We start from the raw sequence: 17,221 nt of genomic DNA, 5'->3' as shown, positions 1-17,221 counted from the left end.
ATTAATATATAATATAAGTACTCAGTGTTATATACTTACTTTATATTGTACATATATTTAAACATGTATAATATACATTTTTTGTTATTGTCATAAGATATTTTAAATAATGTTATCATAATATTAAATAAAACAATCACTATAATGGCAAGATATCGTAAAAAACACAAGTTTAATGAAATTGTAAAATTTCCGTAAACACCTAGAAACGAATCAAAATATTTTGAAATTTTATCAACTATAGAAAATATTAAAATAAACATTTGGTGTAAATTGTCCTTTTTACTGACTTAAAATGTGATAACAGACACAAATAAAAAAAAAAAACACACATCATTGTAATATCAATACATATTCATTGTTTCACTCAGAATCTAAAAACCAAAAAAAAATTGACAAAAATTAGCATTTTGAAAGGAAATCTGTAAAACATTAAATAACACCGTAATTATCACAGTTTTATTTTATTATTCTACTGAATAATACCAAAAACATTTTGTTTTCAAAAACTTTACCAATTTGTGAGTACATACCTCAGTCTAAGCTCGTTGTCCAGTAATTATTATCCATTGATAATAATTACAATTACGAAAGTCGTGTCACGTTGAGCAGCATTATTACTCTGACATTATGGAAGATATATGAAAACAAAATTAAGTATTCTAGGAATTAGTTTGTACTATGTAGAATAATAAAATAAAAATAAAACTGTATTAGGTACGGCAATTTTGCAGTTACACGTGATTTCTTTTGAAAAATGCTATTTTTTTTTAATTTAACAAAATAATTAGTACATATTTTCTGGTTTGATGTGTATGGTATAGTTGATAGCACGATAAAATAAGATTGAAAATTATTGAATATACATCAGCAAATATGCGCGGTAGGTTTGGTTTTGTTTCTAAATACAATTGAATTGCCCCAACAATAAAAATAATAAATAAAAACAATTAAAAATAGACCCCCTTTCTAAATGGGTTTTTTCATAACTTAAGGTTTACTTTATTATGACGCCAACCGGTCAGTACTTTACTGTACACATTGTTAAGTAAGTAAACGTGGTTTAATTCCGTTTTTACTTTTTACCATTGTATACTTTTCGTTACCGAAAACCATAAAAAATAACTATTATTTATTATACTTACACAAATATTGTACGTGAAGCTATTATAAGCGCCATAATAAAATATTTCTAAAACAAATTTTATCAAAAATTTTAATCAATAATAATCCTAAGCACTAACTGTTTATTTGCTAGTTCAGCCGTTTTCACTTATCTACAAAAGTTTATATCGCTGGTAACTTCTTTGAAAACTTACAATTTAATAATTTCCAGTATTTTATCATGCTAAAATTTTGTGTGCAATTCTTAAGTATATGTATAAAGCCAAACTCAAAATTAGTAAAGCCCCCTCCCAATAAAATATCCTTAGATATTCGCTGTGCTTCATAAACATTTTTTAATTTTGGCCGTGCCAAACTATATTGTGCGCAGCTAGGTGTGACTTCAATATTTTGAATTACAAAACGCCAAGGATTTGAGTATCTATGTATAATAGTTATCACTTAGCATTAGCGCCTAGCGGTAAAATAGACCCTTGTGGAAAAGCGAAAATATCTGAATCGACAAATTACCAACTTATGCTTACTAATTACAAGTTACTTTCTAAGTGTTATAATACTTGAAATAAAAAGTTTGTATTATGGTTAGTATAAATTTGCTTCACGTACATCCCATGCAAGCTTATATATCTGAGCAGTATCAGGTGCATCGAATGTGCAAAGTGTGAATAGTGCACCATAATACTATGAACTAAACTTGAGACCTCATTTTTAATTTATGATTGGCCTATTGGCTATAACAGAGTGCAAACTCATAATAAGTTTTCTTTATCGATAGTCGATAAAACTTAATTTGTGTAAGTAATAAAAAATGTAAATACAAGCATGTAGGTACATTGTATCATGTACTGTCTATTATACAAATAATAGTATGTTGTATGCGTAAATATAACATGATATTACCAAAATTGGGGAATGTCGACAGTCACTATAGTGTATGACAGACATGTACTCGTAAAAACATATTTTAAATTGATCGTAATTTCGTCAAAATTATTATTGCATGAGTATTCACCAGTGATTGTATGCATTCACAATTGTCTAATATTAATGTTTGATGAATGTCGACAGTATTTGAAGCGTGGAGTATACGATAATATATGGTATTTTCAATAAAAAGAATCTTCTTTCATTTTATTTTTATTGAAAATTTCCTTTGTCTTGAAATATTCCAATGAAATAATGAAAAATATATTTTTTCTGCGTATCCTGATATGGATAGTTAGTATTTTAGTATTTTGGTATTTTAGTAATCATTACACGTAGTAAACATTGATAATAAATGATTTAGTAAAGTTTATAGCCGTGGTTAAGGAATTATTATCTTGGTAATAGTTGTAATTTAATAGTTATCACTTATCAATAATTGGGTCTTTATTATTCGTTTTGCTTATTGGGTCTAAATGATGGCGTTACGGTTTATAATTTCTATTATTGCATTGCTGTATTGAGTATTTTCATAACATGCTCTTCATTAGGAACTACCTGCATTAATAAATAATTAATTATAATAAATAATAATCAATAACATTACTCTATAATTTTATATATCTGATACATAGGTATATAATAATTTCAAAAAACGATCAAACATAATAATTAAGTAGCAATTAATACTAAATAATAAATATAAAACATTTTTTTTTAATTTAGTTTTAAAATATTTAACGAGTTTATAAGTTATTTTTAAACTGTTTATATAGATGTTTAAAGAAACTCTTACATTGTATATAAGTTGTTTATAACACATATTCCATACGGTAAACATACTTTTAAAAATGATACCTCGCTCTAGTAAGTAGTAGTAACTATGTATTATAACTAAATTTTAAAACAATTGTTTTTAATCCTTAATTTTTTTTAATATTTCACGAAAATAAACTTAATTTTATTCGAAAACAAAACCCAAATTGTATTATTGACAGGGATGGACAAATCCTTTGAAACAAACTATCTACATATAATATTATACTAGACAGGTACATCAATGTTTACTTCTAGATACATGTTTGAAAATATATTAGAAACATACTTATAAGTACGCTCTCGAGGTTATGTAATACATTAACTCCATAATACTATTAACAAGAAACGTGATTGAGGCAACGGACACTTTGGTACTACGGCACACGAGTCGAGCGCGTGTTAAATTCACTCATGATTATATTATTATATTTACGGAGTAGGAAAAACGTGTATGACAGACCATGTCTCTGGAGCTGATAGCTGTACCATCCGATATACGGCTCTACAGAGTGTGTGTGTTGGGAGTCAATTATAAGAGAATTAATCGAAAAGCTACCCGACAACGAACACGTGAACGCAAAATGAAAATAGCAATCAACGAAATTCCCTTTTCCAACGGTCGTTGTTATTATTACGCCTCGAAAATTTCGTAATCGGACACTATAAAAACCACGTTTCTCACCACTAACCCCCCCCCCCTCCCCCCCACCACTCAAACCGACTCTCACTCAAGAACGAAATTAAATTTCAGCGAAATCGTTTTGGATCCGTCGCCACTGTGCACGCTGTCCGATACGTGAAATCGTGCGCGGAAGTGTATAATATAAGCAAATATTTGCTCTGTCGAGCGTTTACAAAACTGATGTACCGACTTGAGCTGGCGGCGGCTATTAAACAATACAAGCGTCAATACTGATGATCGTTTTCGATACCCGACCCGATGAGGGAAGAAACTTTTTATGGAACGCAAATCGTTTTAAATATATTTTTAGGTTTTTCAAATCCTTTCGGAATGTATTTGAAGAAAAATCAACCCCCGTAGAGTAGATCGTGAACTATCCGTCCAATTTCTGGATGTGTCTGCATATTGTACAACCAACTCGGCATTTCTGTATATAATATAAACCATTAGCTGGAAGTATGCGTAGTACTGGCTATAATATAAACGTGATCGGAAACACTAAACGACGACTGAATTTAATCAAAACCCGGAATCGTCAGAAGTACATAAACATAACTACACGCCTCCCGAGTATTGGCCAGTTTCGACAAAAGAGCCCGAAAGGTTTTTTTATCATCCCTTTCAATCACGAAAAATTAACTTCCTTACCCGTGTAGTGATATTATCAGAACACCGACCTAAGAATCGTATTGAACACTATCTGCCGAGACGGTGGCTGAAGATCCGCCGCACGACTGTCGTTCGTAAAAAAAAATTCCTCATTGTTTCATTGTATTATGTTTTTGAAATATTAATAAATACCATAAAGTATGATACTGTTGACGGCTGATTTGTTGTAATACAAACATAATTTAATAATATAAGTGCAATTTTATTTATTTCCATTGCACGAAGTATAAAAAATAAATGAGATTATTTTGCACACAGTATATACTACAATGGTATATAAATATAATATAATAATATGCTACAGTGACGGTTTTACTGTCGTCGACATATTTCGAAAATGAGTTATATGCTTATAAAAGGTTGTAGTAGTCACTGTACTTATAAAATGTAATAAGCATTATATTAAAATGACAAGATTTTTAACTCAGATAGATATGATTTTATTAAAAACGTTTGATTATCGTATTATAAATATATTAAAAATGTCCGAGAGAGAAATAATTAAATTAGGTTTACTGTCAATTTTCGTGACAGCTTCTAAAAGAAATTTTTATTTTTTTTGCGAACTTCATATAATTAACAAATAAAAACTTATTTGTAGAAATGTTTAGCCAATTATAGATAAATGGTATGCTTATTATAAGTTTTTAACTTTCCATAAGTAAACGTAACAAATATGCCATGTGCACGTATAAAGTACTGAGACATTAAATAAATTGTTATCGGCATTGAATTCATTTTTAAAAACCAAAAATATCAACAACCGTAAAACAACATTATAATAATATGATAGAGTAGACAATGGTAATCTGAAAACAGACAAATAATGTTTTATTTATACCAAATTCTCATTATTAGTTGACAAATTTAAAATTATTATAATTAAGAAGCCGTACGATTGATAGCAGATTAAATTTCAACGTTTCAATAAAACTTTATTTGTTTATAACATTTTTAATTAAATTTGTTGGTTGGAACAAATTTGAAAAAAAACAAAATTGAATAAGAATTCAACACACAAGTGGAGGTGTAAAATTTTATTAGATCCTTCATCATTAGGATAACCATTAACCAACCAGTTTGAAATAAAATAAAATCATCTCGACTAATCACCGTCTCATATAAAACCTCGGATACTATATACTATAATTGGCTGTATACTCAAATTTTTGTTCGATCAAAGTTAAAAAATTAAAGTCGTAAATCCCTCTGCGATATTTTACACCAGTATAATATTCAACGGTAGGTAGGCACTTAGCCAATAGGTACATCAACTGCAGCGCAAAATGTACACTCGTACTGAGTATTGTTCTAAACTGTGTACAGAATGTAAAACTGATGCATTCAGACTATATATATGCATATGTATATGATGCTATACCTACAGTATGGCACTGGTACTCTTTAAATGAAATTCAAGTACGCACTTATAATTTTTTTTATCGTCTACATATTATATAGGTTAAAAGTCGCACAGAAAATATGAATTTAACACGCACTAAAACATATTGTACGCTTGTTTGTAAAACGTTTATAATATTAAAGATGTGAGGCTGGTATAATGTCATCATGGTCTCGTTAAAGTCCAAGGTAGTGGGAGCTCATGCAGGGTCAAGTTTAAAATTAATTCAACGATCTCCGCACCATTATTATTAACGGCCGACAGACTTATACAGTACGCCAAACACGGTTTGTAGTGGAGTTTTCGATTCGCAGTGTTCACGGAATAACTGCTGTCATTGTTGTTACAAAATACCTGTAGCGGCTATTACATAACATATTATTATGTATTGTTATTTCAACGAACCGGAAACGAATACAAAATATCGATTATAATATGTTTAGCTGCTGTCGTGTATAAATTATATACGAGAACTACAGAATAAGTTTTTGGTTTTTGACAATTTAAAAATCGAAACTGAAAACGAAAATAATATTGCTATCCATTGTCCGAAACATTGTCTATTAGTTACGCATTTAGTCAAATTCATATCGATCTTTGATTACGACCGATTTGAGTGTAAACAAGCACACAGCCTGAGATATATCATAATTTTGTAAGTACCTCGAAACATTTACATTATATAATTATGTATAATAATAAGTCGTTGTCGATCGCTAGTTTGATTAAGTTAAATATATTAAAACAATATTAATATTATAATACACACAACATTATACGTACGCTATTTAATTATTTTTTCGTTTTCGATTTAATTATGGTTAGCAAACTATTTACAAAAGCGTGTCTTCCTATTACTTTCGCGCGTTTTAATTACTAGAAAACTATTTACAGAGACCTATAACAATATTTTATAATAACAAAATAATAATATTTTGGAATAAACGTAATTTCATTAAAAGCCAAGTAGGTAGCATAAATATTATATTTATTTAGGCGAAAAAAAACACAATTATTTTAACATACTATTATTATGGTAAAAATATTATCATAACCGTTTTAACTAAGTATTAGAAACATAAATAGAGTTAATTTTATTTAAAATTTAATTTAATTTACAATAAATATTATTGTTGAAGACTCTTTTGTAATAATAATAATTATTAAATATTATATTAATTATAATAATGGTTTTTACAATTGTGTTCAAAATCATCACCCTATTTGATCTACTTAATATTCTGTCTGTTTCAATATTTAAAACATTTTCTTTTGAAAATTACTGTACTTTAAAATCTAAAGTTTTCAAAAACAAAACCTCAACGTATATATTTTCGATAATATTCTTATATAGGTCAGTGTTCACTCATAAAAGAAAGGCGTTATATTTTTCTTCTTATTACATTTTAATGTATGGCCACAAGCAAATCCTTCAAAGTTGTTCGTGTTTACTTTCTATACGAAGCCACTAATGTCAAATCAATTTTCTGAGAATATACTTTATGATACCAAAACAAATGCTTTTTGTTAAAGAGGTATACTATATTACGTAAGATCAAATGAACAAAATATGATTGCATGTTTAAAAACTTTCACTTGGACACCTTACTGCCTGCCGACGCATTGTCTACAAATTAATAACATCACTGTCTAAATTAGAATACTTTATAGTAATATAGAATATTATATTATATATGTGTTCGAATTTTTCTACTTTTCTCCTCATTTTTTAATGTTACTTAGTTCGACAAAATTACAAAAATCCCATAAAATTAATCAGACGGTACTCATAATATATTTATTATTAATATTATTCTCTTCAGATACTGTCATATATTTTATACTATACCTATGATATTGTTCGTGTGTTTAATATTTAAATCTTAAAAACTAAATGTACGAGTATAATGTTTTTTTTTTCGTTTGAAACGCCGTTTTGAGTCGTGCAAGTTCAATAAATGACATTAATATTAAGTATAATGACGCAATTATTAAATTTAATGTATGTATATGGTAATAGCTTATTGTAAAACTGCGCCGTATTATGTGAAATGTGAAAACGATAAATTGTTTAGGTTATAACATTTTCCAAAATGAATACTTATATAAATTATGAAAAGGGTGCAATAACAGAAGTACTCGTAATGGTAATAATTGCAAGTGCAAAAATATATACCTGACAATAATTATAATATACGCAAGAAGAACCACCGAGTGTTCCTGCTGTCCTAAGTTGGAGTTAAGGGAAAACGCGGTGATCCACCCTGCATGCTACGTATACGGATAGTACTCACTTTCTCATGTCCTTCAGCGACGATCTCCTACTGGAGCAAATCGGAACGTCCTTGCCGATCTCCTGTGTGCGCAATACGCTCCGGGTCTTGGCCCGGGCAAAGTCGTGTCGCCGACATCTCTTTGAGTTGGACCTGTATATCTGGGATACGGACAGCGAGTTGGTGCCGTTAACCAGGATACTGGGCGCGTTCGGAGATGCGGCCGGTGACACCTGCTGCACTGCCAACCCGTTGGCTGGACTCACGTTACCTGAAGAAGAGGTGGACGTGGCTGACGAGATGTAATCGTTGATGTTGAGGAATCCGTGTGAAACGAGCCATTTATTGATCAGGTCCAGTTCGATTTTTCGGAGGAAATAGTCCTGGCAGTGGTCCGGGTGGCTGTCCAGCCATTCCTCGACCACTGACAGAGTGATCTGTGTCATGTTGTCGTCGTTCAACGCTGCGACGTCGGCACCTTCATTCTCCCGCATGCATCAGCGTCCAAAACAAAACGGACAGAAATCCGATGGTGATTAGATTTTGTTGTACAAATGGCTGGGAAACATAATGCAAAATAATATTATAATTATGTATTTGGTATTGTGTGTGATATAATATTATTACGTATATTATTGTATAATACGTTTATATAACGAAGATGTTGGGTTTCACTAGTATTTAATGCTTTATTTTACTAAACTATAATTTAAGCAGTAGTCAAACATCTGTCATCTTATAATATTTTAATATTATTATTATTTACAGATATAAACTTACAAAGATAATATTAACAATAGCAATTATCGTTTTTTTTATTATTTAAATAAGCGTAAACAGGGCAAAAATCAATACGTATGTTAAGCCTTTGAGCCAAATTATTATGTATAATGGTTTCATTTTTAATCCGAAAATATCTCCATGTAAAAAGATTATCATAGCAGTTGTCAAATTAGAAATATAAAAAAATGGAATTAAAAACACTAAACAATGACAAATGAAACTATTAAAACGAAAAATAATTAATACAATTTTATAATTTAAAAATTTAAAAATGTATTCACGTACTTCCATGACCTTGCTGTCTTCAACATAAACAAAATGCGGTTTCGGTTTTTATAATAAATTACCCATGACGTGTTTTTATTATAACTATTATACACGGCGTCATGTATAGGCAATATCGCTACACCATTGTCACTGTTTCGGTTGTCCTGTGTCTTGTCTTACACCTCTTAAGAGAACGCAATGTACTATCCCCGTCATACAGACACGTACAACATAGTAATCATTTTGAGTTCATGAGAATTAAAATTGTGTTTTAGCTTTAATATAAAAATGTGTTAACTATTCATAACACTCAAAAGGTAAGAATATTATTTATGTTTATTGGTCGATTTTTACGATTTTTCAATTTTCAATATTTTAAATACACATACCTTACTTAAATATTAAAATGCCATACAAAACCGACGTACAAAAACAGATAATATTAATTTTATCTTTAAGTTTGATGATAAGTAAATTATTAAAAATATTAAATCAAATCACACAAAATCGGTTCTGCTCATGTCAAATTTGTTATGTTATATATTTTGTACAACACAATCGGGTGTGACGTAGGTATTATACATTTTGGTTGGTAAAATATTAAAATACATTGAAATACAATTTAAGTGAGTAAAATGAAGCAAGAATAATTTATTAATATATAGCGAGAATGTTCTCCTATAGGTTCTGTAAATGGCTACTCGGTGATCCACGGAGTAAATTTTATTGCACATTTATTACTACTGAATGCAATTTTAGGTGACTAAAATAGTGAAATAAATAATGATCAAGCAATAGTTTAAAAAAAAAAATTATTATTAATAAAGTAATCACATCATTAAAAACACGAACGCTATATTATGCTGTTATTGAATCAAGAAAAACATGAAGCCTTCAATATGAAATGTTTATTGTTTATATTGAATTAGTGTAGTGATAATTATATGGGTCAAAGAAAAATGAAATCCCTTGTGCATCTACAACACTTCCAGCTGTATTATACTATAATTATCGATTTTTTGGTAATATTATATCATGCCACACAATTGAATATAAATATTTAGTGAATATTTTAAATTTCTTGAAATACAACAAAAATACCAAAATTGTTAAAAAATAGCTTTTTTACGTACATTTTACCTGTTTTACCGCAATATGTTTTTTGTTATTCCCGATTTTATTGAAAAGTTCTGTGAATATTTACTATTTATGTTTGACCTACCTCTCCCTACACACCAAATATCGATTTGATCGAATTTTCTACCAGAAACAACCCTGCAAGTTGAAGATTTTTGTAATATTCCAAAAGATGACAGACACACACAAAAAAAAACCTTTGGGCATCATTTTACCCAACCAATATATTCTTCATTCCTCTCAGAATCTAAAAATCGTTAAATATTTGAAATCATGGTATATGGAATTTATTGACTGCATTGCGGCAAGATTGTGAAAAATGCAGTTTTGCACAATTGCGTTCAATTTTGTACTGCGACAGCATAAAAGTTAATTTAATACAAATAGTATTGGTCAGACGGATTCTTGGGAGACACGACTTCTCTGAGTACTATAAGTTATACACAATTTATTACGACACTTTATTTTCTCGAATCGCCGTTTATCTGCGTTTACCTGTCATTGTGCAATATTTTATATGTCTTTGAGTGTATATAGTACGGTTACGAGCAAAACTTTATATTTAAAATAGAAATAAAAAAAAAATATATAAATTTTACCCCTGAAATATAATATATCTTGTCATTTTAACAGCCACATGACACACGTGTATATTTATATTAATAATACAAATAATAGGTAATTCGGCGTAATAAAATCGAACAGTATACATAATACAAGGTGCACAAAGGTTGTCGAGCAGATTGTTTGTGGTGAAGGGGGGGGGGGGAAGATAAAGAGGGTTGTCGGTGAGAGAAAATCCAAATAACTACACCGGAACCACCTCCCACCCATCAACATTTCCCCTTAAATCTTTACACCTTATTTCCGGTTGGTTTCTGTGGTGTCGTGCGGCCATGCGACTGCGCGCTGACGTCACAGTGACGACGAAACAATACCAGTAATAATAATAATAATAATGATAATAATTGATATTCACCGCTTGCATCATACGCGTGTTTCCAATATAATATATTATGTTGTGCTGAAACACCCACCACCCATATTCTACACAGTCTTCTTCTTTAGATCGGCTGCGGCCCTTTATACCTTTCTGCCAAAATCTCAAAAACTCCCACCCGACCCGTCCACCGCCGTGTGACACACTGACACGCGCGACCTTTAAAGCAAGACAGCGGCGGTAATCGTGAATTCAATTCGACTTGCATGATATGTTTTGTAATATCCTCTTCGAAACGAGCTCATCTTACGGATGTATACTACCTACATAATAATACTCCGCAAGACACGTGTACAACACTCGCTACACGTGCAAAACGGTGGATACAGAATAATGTATTGTATATTATTGTAGATTATCTTTTATTTTTATATTATATATATATATATGTGAGTATGTGTGTGTACTCGCACGTAAAACTTCAGTGCGCATGCAAAGATCGGTTTACGGAGTTTTTTTTTCCATCGAGGAAAATATTATATCGTTTCTTGTGTCCAGACTTTAGACCGAGTTTCAAATCTATTTCTGATCGTGGTGACGACCGTTAGGGTAAGTATTCTCACTTCGTTAATCAATTGTCGACGAGTTGTAATGCCCGAAAACCATCAATATGTAGGTACTTACTCGATAGCAGTTGTGAAAATAATAGAACTGTGCCGTTAAATATGTTTATTTCTGCTGTTTTCGTGTAAAATGATCGTAGCAAACGTTCATTTATTGATAATAATATGTATTGATAATTCAGTACTCGTTAAAATTGATAAAATAGTAATACTATCAACGGTTCAATTAAAATTATACGGACGCCTTGAGTTCTTATTTTTGATAGTTCTTGTTCAACTTATACGAAATATTTAATTAAAATATGTTATTAAGCAAGTGGCGAATAAATGTATTTTATGTACAGAGTGTGAAAATAACGAACGTTCGGAGATAAATCATTGATGATAAAAGTAATAAATTGTAAAAAGAAATATGAATGATGTTTGTGGGTCTTTTAAGGGAAAAAGATAAACAGAAAATAATGGTTGAAATACAATGGAGACTGTATAGGTAGGACAAAGGATTAATATATGAGATCTAAGAATTTTAGTCAACATCAATCTTACTCAATAACAGTACATAAGTAGATAATGACCCTAGTTCTTAAATAAATCTTTAATATTAATAGAAATAATCTCGAATAGGAGTATGAATGAAAGTGATATCTATTACGTATTATGCTTAAATAAAATTGTAGACTTTTACGTTGTAACTCGAGTAAAAGCTTTATTTTTCGATTTTAACCGAATTATAATTCATATTATTTTCATTCATTGGTATAGGTATTGCATATTATAATAACGTTTATTAGTATTTGAATTAACATATTATAAATACTATATATTTTATTAAAATAACAAATGGGAATTAAATTTCAGAACTCATAAAATAATATAATTACAGTTACTTATAAGATAATATCTAAAAATATTTGTTACACACTTCGATTTCCTCGAACTTTATAACCGATTTACAAAAAAAAAAACAAATATAATTTTTACTGTAAGTCAGTTATTTACATTTGCTAAAACCAATTGTCATTCTTGTAATAAATGTGTAAAAATATATGAAACGTTATCAATTTCGGTGCTAATTAAATACCTGATGACTATACCTATATGTTTGCTTATCAAAATAAGACGCGTATGATAATAATTTCATTTGTATTATATATTTTTTAACATAAATATGTTTTTGGTCAAGATCTACGTTTTATGTTTCGGACTGATTTTTCGTAAGGTTTTCGTTGTCACGGCTTCTTATTAACAAAAACGTATTTATGATTTATAGGTTTTTCTTTTAGAGGAAAAATATTGAGTACCTACTGTGATATGGTTTTTTTTTTATTTTGTTAGTGCGAAGGGAATCGCTTGATGACGTTTCCTAATTATTGTACGTATATTTATTAAAATGATTAAGAATAATTAATGTTTTCCATTCACTCTTACGTAAGTGGTTATAATTTATTGGTAATACGACTAATATTATTATTGCACGTATTACAGTACGCCGTGAATATTTTAATATTTTCTACTATTTTCTACTATACTGATACATTTGGTGTTGCATATAATTAATGTAGAACGATTTTAAATAGCTCTCAATCATTTTGATTCCCAAACAAATAAAATTCACAATACTATTTGGCGTAGACGTGGTAAATATATCTAATATTACTATAGCTTTATTTCACGTACAAGACAATATGTTCAGGCACATTTAAAATAATTACATACCTACCTACGGTAGTTACATAATATTATCAACCCAAAGTAATGCATTATAATTACATGAATCTTAATTTGACACTACGAAATTTACTTTTTTCTTGAACCATCAACAATTGTACATTTAGGCTACTATAAGTAACTTGTAAGTATAAAATATAATGTAAAATGTTGGTTCACTAGTCACTACAACACTCATCTAAAATTGAATATTTATGTCTATAATAATTAACTACTCCTCTTGTTTAAAGTTTCAATTTTATATATTGAAATTCGCGGAAATATATTCTACTTCGGAATATGAAAATTAAATTAAACATATACATATTATATTATTGTGATTCAAAAAGGATTTTTTTTTTTAGGTACTGTCACGCATTACATTATATATTATAGGTACTGCAAAATGTTTTACTTAGAACTGCACAGTAATATGAGATTTTCCACTGATTCCACATAATATATCACCCATGGATATCGATGGTGACGTCAGTTCAAGTACCAGCCGATCGATTCCGTTCGATTGCATGACAGGCTTAGAGGCACAAGTACCTCTGCCGCGTCCACCCAGCCTACAGGCCGTGACAATTATTATTAATACAATATAATTGAAGTACTTGACGCATTCCTCGACGTGGAATCAAACTTTCCAGGCATCCACCACCGCATTACCAACCACCGGCTCCGGCCACATCGCTCCGAGTCGGACCTATATATAAATATAATATATCTAGTGAACTAGTGGAGATCGGCGCGTGAAGTGGTGGGTTGGTGGGTGTTAGTGGAAAGGGATTTCGCCTGGAAGTTCGACGAACTCTGTCAGTTTGCCGGCCATAAATCCAGGAAACACGCTGATGTGCTGTACATGTGTGTGTGTGTGTGTGTGTTCGTGCGTGTTTCGATGGTGATGTAGAAAACGGTTATCTCATTCTACCAACACATATCACGGACCCTTTGCCATCGGGTTGTATTTCTTCTTTATTTTTTTTAATAAATAAAACTTAATTTATAAGCCATACAAGAAGGATAATAAGTAAATTTAATAACAATAGATACATTAGATAGTGATATCCTATTCGTTTTTATAAGTTTTGTTTTGTTAATTTGTTTTGCATTATTAATCAAGACCATCTCATGGTAAATTCCTTTAAGTATTCTCGGTGGATTTTTAGGAATAACATACAAGTGATTAAGAGTGTGATCGGAGTTTAGAATATAATTTTTTTATAGTGTCGAGCTGAAAATTTGTTAACTGTTGATACCCAAGTAATCCTTTTGTCCAGGTGAACTCCTATTAGTATATAGTTGCGTTTCGAAATGGCATAGGTACATGGTTAAGTGATAGCTGAAGGTTTTTGTTTCTACTAAAGTTGAAATTTAATTTGGACCGATTTTTCTTTTATATTGATTTTCTATTTATTATAGACAAATTATAAAATATGTTGTATGTATAAGTCTGCTCTGTTAAAATATATTTATTTGTTGTAAGTTGGTGTCATCTGCATAAGTTGTTTGAGTTGTAAGACTTATTTTAGGGAGATCAGCATTGTAAATACTATAGACGATTATATAGTATACTCTGCTCACTTGGTGTAGATAATAGGTATACCAGCGGCCGGCACTAACTTTATTGTAGGAAGAAAAATAATAATTATTTTTTACTGTGAAAAATCGATCTTCATGATTAATTTCAAAATGAAAAATATGGAGCGGGCGTATAAACGATTTTAATTTGAAAAGTAGTCCGTCGTGCCTGATGCAGTCAAACGCTTGTGTGACATCGATAAATACAGCTGACCTATGTTTTTTTTTTCAAATTATGATAATATTTCATCGATGTTTCTTTGTATTTGGTAAATTGTTGAATAATATAAATGGAATATAAATTGAATATTTGGTCTGATTGGTACAGCTCTATTGATGAGTAATTTTAGTATTGTGAGTTGTACTATAGTGATAACACCGTGTTAGAACTTTTACATATATTATTAATTAATATATTACCGTCTTAGGGACAACCACGTCGGCTCTGACATGCCTGCTGACTCGTACAATATTTAACTACTCACGTGGGGGACTTTCACTCTATGCATGCAAACTAGTAAACCGTAGTCTAATACGACGATCACGCGTCTTATTGTTATGATAATACATTTGAATGACGACCAAAAAACTGTGTTGTCGACGATTTATTTTTCATAAACTATCAAAGAAAATTTGCGGCCAAGACGGTTTTTTTGCGAAAAGTCCACTTACGTATGATATAATTAAGCAATATGTATAGTATAAATAGGTATTAATGTGTGAAAATTAAAATATCTCCATTTTAGTCATAAACTACACTTTGTATAGCAGCTTTAGTACGTATCAACTAACTTTAAGTGTAATCGTAAATTTTTCATTCATTGTTAATTTTTTTTATAGATTTTTTTTGTTGGTGCAAAACAATACCTCTCCAAAAAAAATTATAATGATATTAATTAATAATAAACAAAACGACTAAACAGAACCCCAATAAAACGTTTATGAAAAACAAATATATACTGTTAGATAGCATAAGAATATAGGTATTTATTTATTATTGTTTCAAAAAAATATACGCTTTAAATTCACAATAAATAAGTAAAATTATTATGTGTCTCAGACAGCTTTTCGTTACAACTTTCTTATTATTGCATTATTATTTATTATAACGTTAAGTTGCTTATGGTATTCTATTTACATAAAAATGTATTAAATGTTCACCTCACCAAGGTAAAATATAAACAATTACCAGCAACAGTATATTATTTACTTAATTACTTTTTATTTTCGTTTGGCTCAGAACTTAGAACTCATAATAATTACAATTCCAGTATCATTTGAGAATCAATATTTTGATCCGAATACTTGAACACAATACATCCGACAATAGATTAGGAAATTAATTTTTTTCCATTCCAAACTCCGTTTCTAAATCTGAGAAAGAATACCATATACAATAATAGTTTGGTATAGAATTACAATATGATTTTCCAAGAAATACTCGAAGGATATTCGTAAATGAAAAAAATGTAATGATGATAAGATTTCAGAGGAAAAGCTCAAAAACAAGTCATGCTTACACATTATTATCCACACGGGCAGACAAAACTAAAAGACAATTCCGTGTATTTTATCCGGGCGAATCGTTTGAGACGATGGCTTTAGTATAATTATCAAGCACTGACAATATCGTGCGTCGCGTTTGTTTAATTTTGATTATTATTTTTTTTAAATTTCTGCCGCGTGGGGCACGAAAACGCATGGGACAATTACACGTGGCGTCAAATAAGATGACGGTTTTCTTTTGACGATCAATATTCAAGTATCATCACGATATTCTGGTGTATAATTATATAGGCCAAGTGTATCGCGGATGTAACACTACAGCTCGGTTTTATCTTTTTTTTCTGTACATAATAATAATAATTGCGACGTAAAATCCAAACGCACACAATGCACAGCTCAATACTAAAAAGTTGGTGCAGGTACTCATATTATACTAAAAGAATACATTTCTCATTTATTGGGATTCGCTAAAGTTATAGAAATTAAAAATACATTTTAAATGTGGAAAAAAATACACTGAAAACTATTATAAACCGTCACAGCCGCTCCGTATTTTTCTCATTTAGTGATAATACGAAAAACAAATAAACGACATGCTGTACTTATGTAGTATTTTTCTATAGGTACTATATATAATAGACAGCTTGGAGAAAACGATTTGTTTTAGGAGAATATTGTGTCTTGGAGGTAAACAAAATACAATGATACTGTTATGGTCGTCCAGCAGTTATCGCAATCACGGGGCTTAAATAGTCAATAACATCACAAGAAAAAATAATA

General features: G+C 30.1%; 1 protein-coding gene across 4 annotated transcripts in view; it reads right to left on the bottom strand.

The window, feature by feature from the left end:
- Positions 1-17,221, bottom strand: part of LOC100162827 (dual 3',5'-cyclic-AMP and -GMP phosphodiesterase 11A) — a 90,336-nt gene that overhangs the window by 31,009 nt on the left and 42,106 nt on the right. For 2 of the 4 annotated variants that reach the window (XM_001952133.4, XM_029491346.1), the window contains exon 2: positions 7,916-8,452. In XM_001952133.4, the coding sequence (XP_001952168.1) occupies positions 7,916-8,388 (473 nt within the window). In that variant the 5' untranslated portion in view covers positions 8,389-8,452. Of the gene's footprint in view, positions 1-7,915; positions 8,453-13,766; positions 13,924-13,968; positions 14,061-17,221 lie in introns of those variants that run through there. The other 2 variants (XM_029491345.1, XM_016806340.2) reach the window with 2 other exon arrangements.

This window comes from Acyrthosiphon pisum, chromosome A3, assembly GCF_005508785.2.
Source record: "Acyrthosiphon pisum isolate AL4f chromosome A3, pea_aphid_22Mar2018_4r6ur, whole genome shotgun sequence".
Lineage (NCBI taxonomy): Eukaryota > Metazoa > Arthropoda > Insecta > Hemiptera > Aphididae > Acyrthosiphon > Acyrthosiphon pisum.
This window is presented reverse-complemented; position numbering and strand designations above follow the sequence as displayed.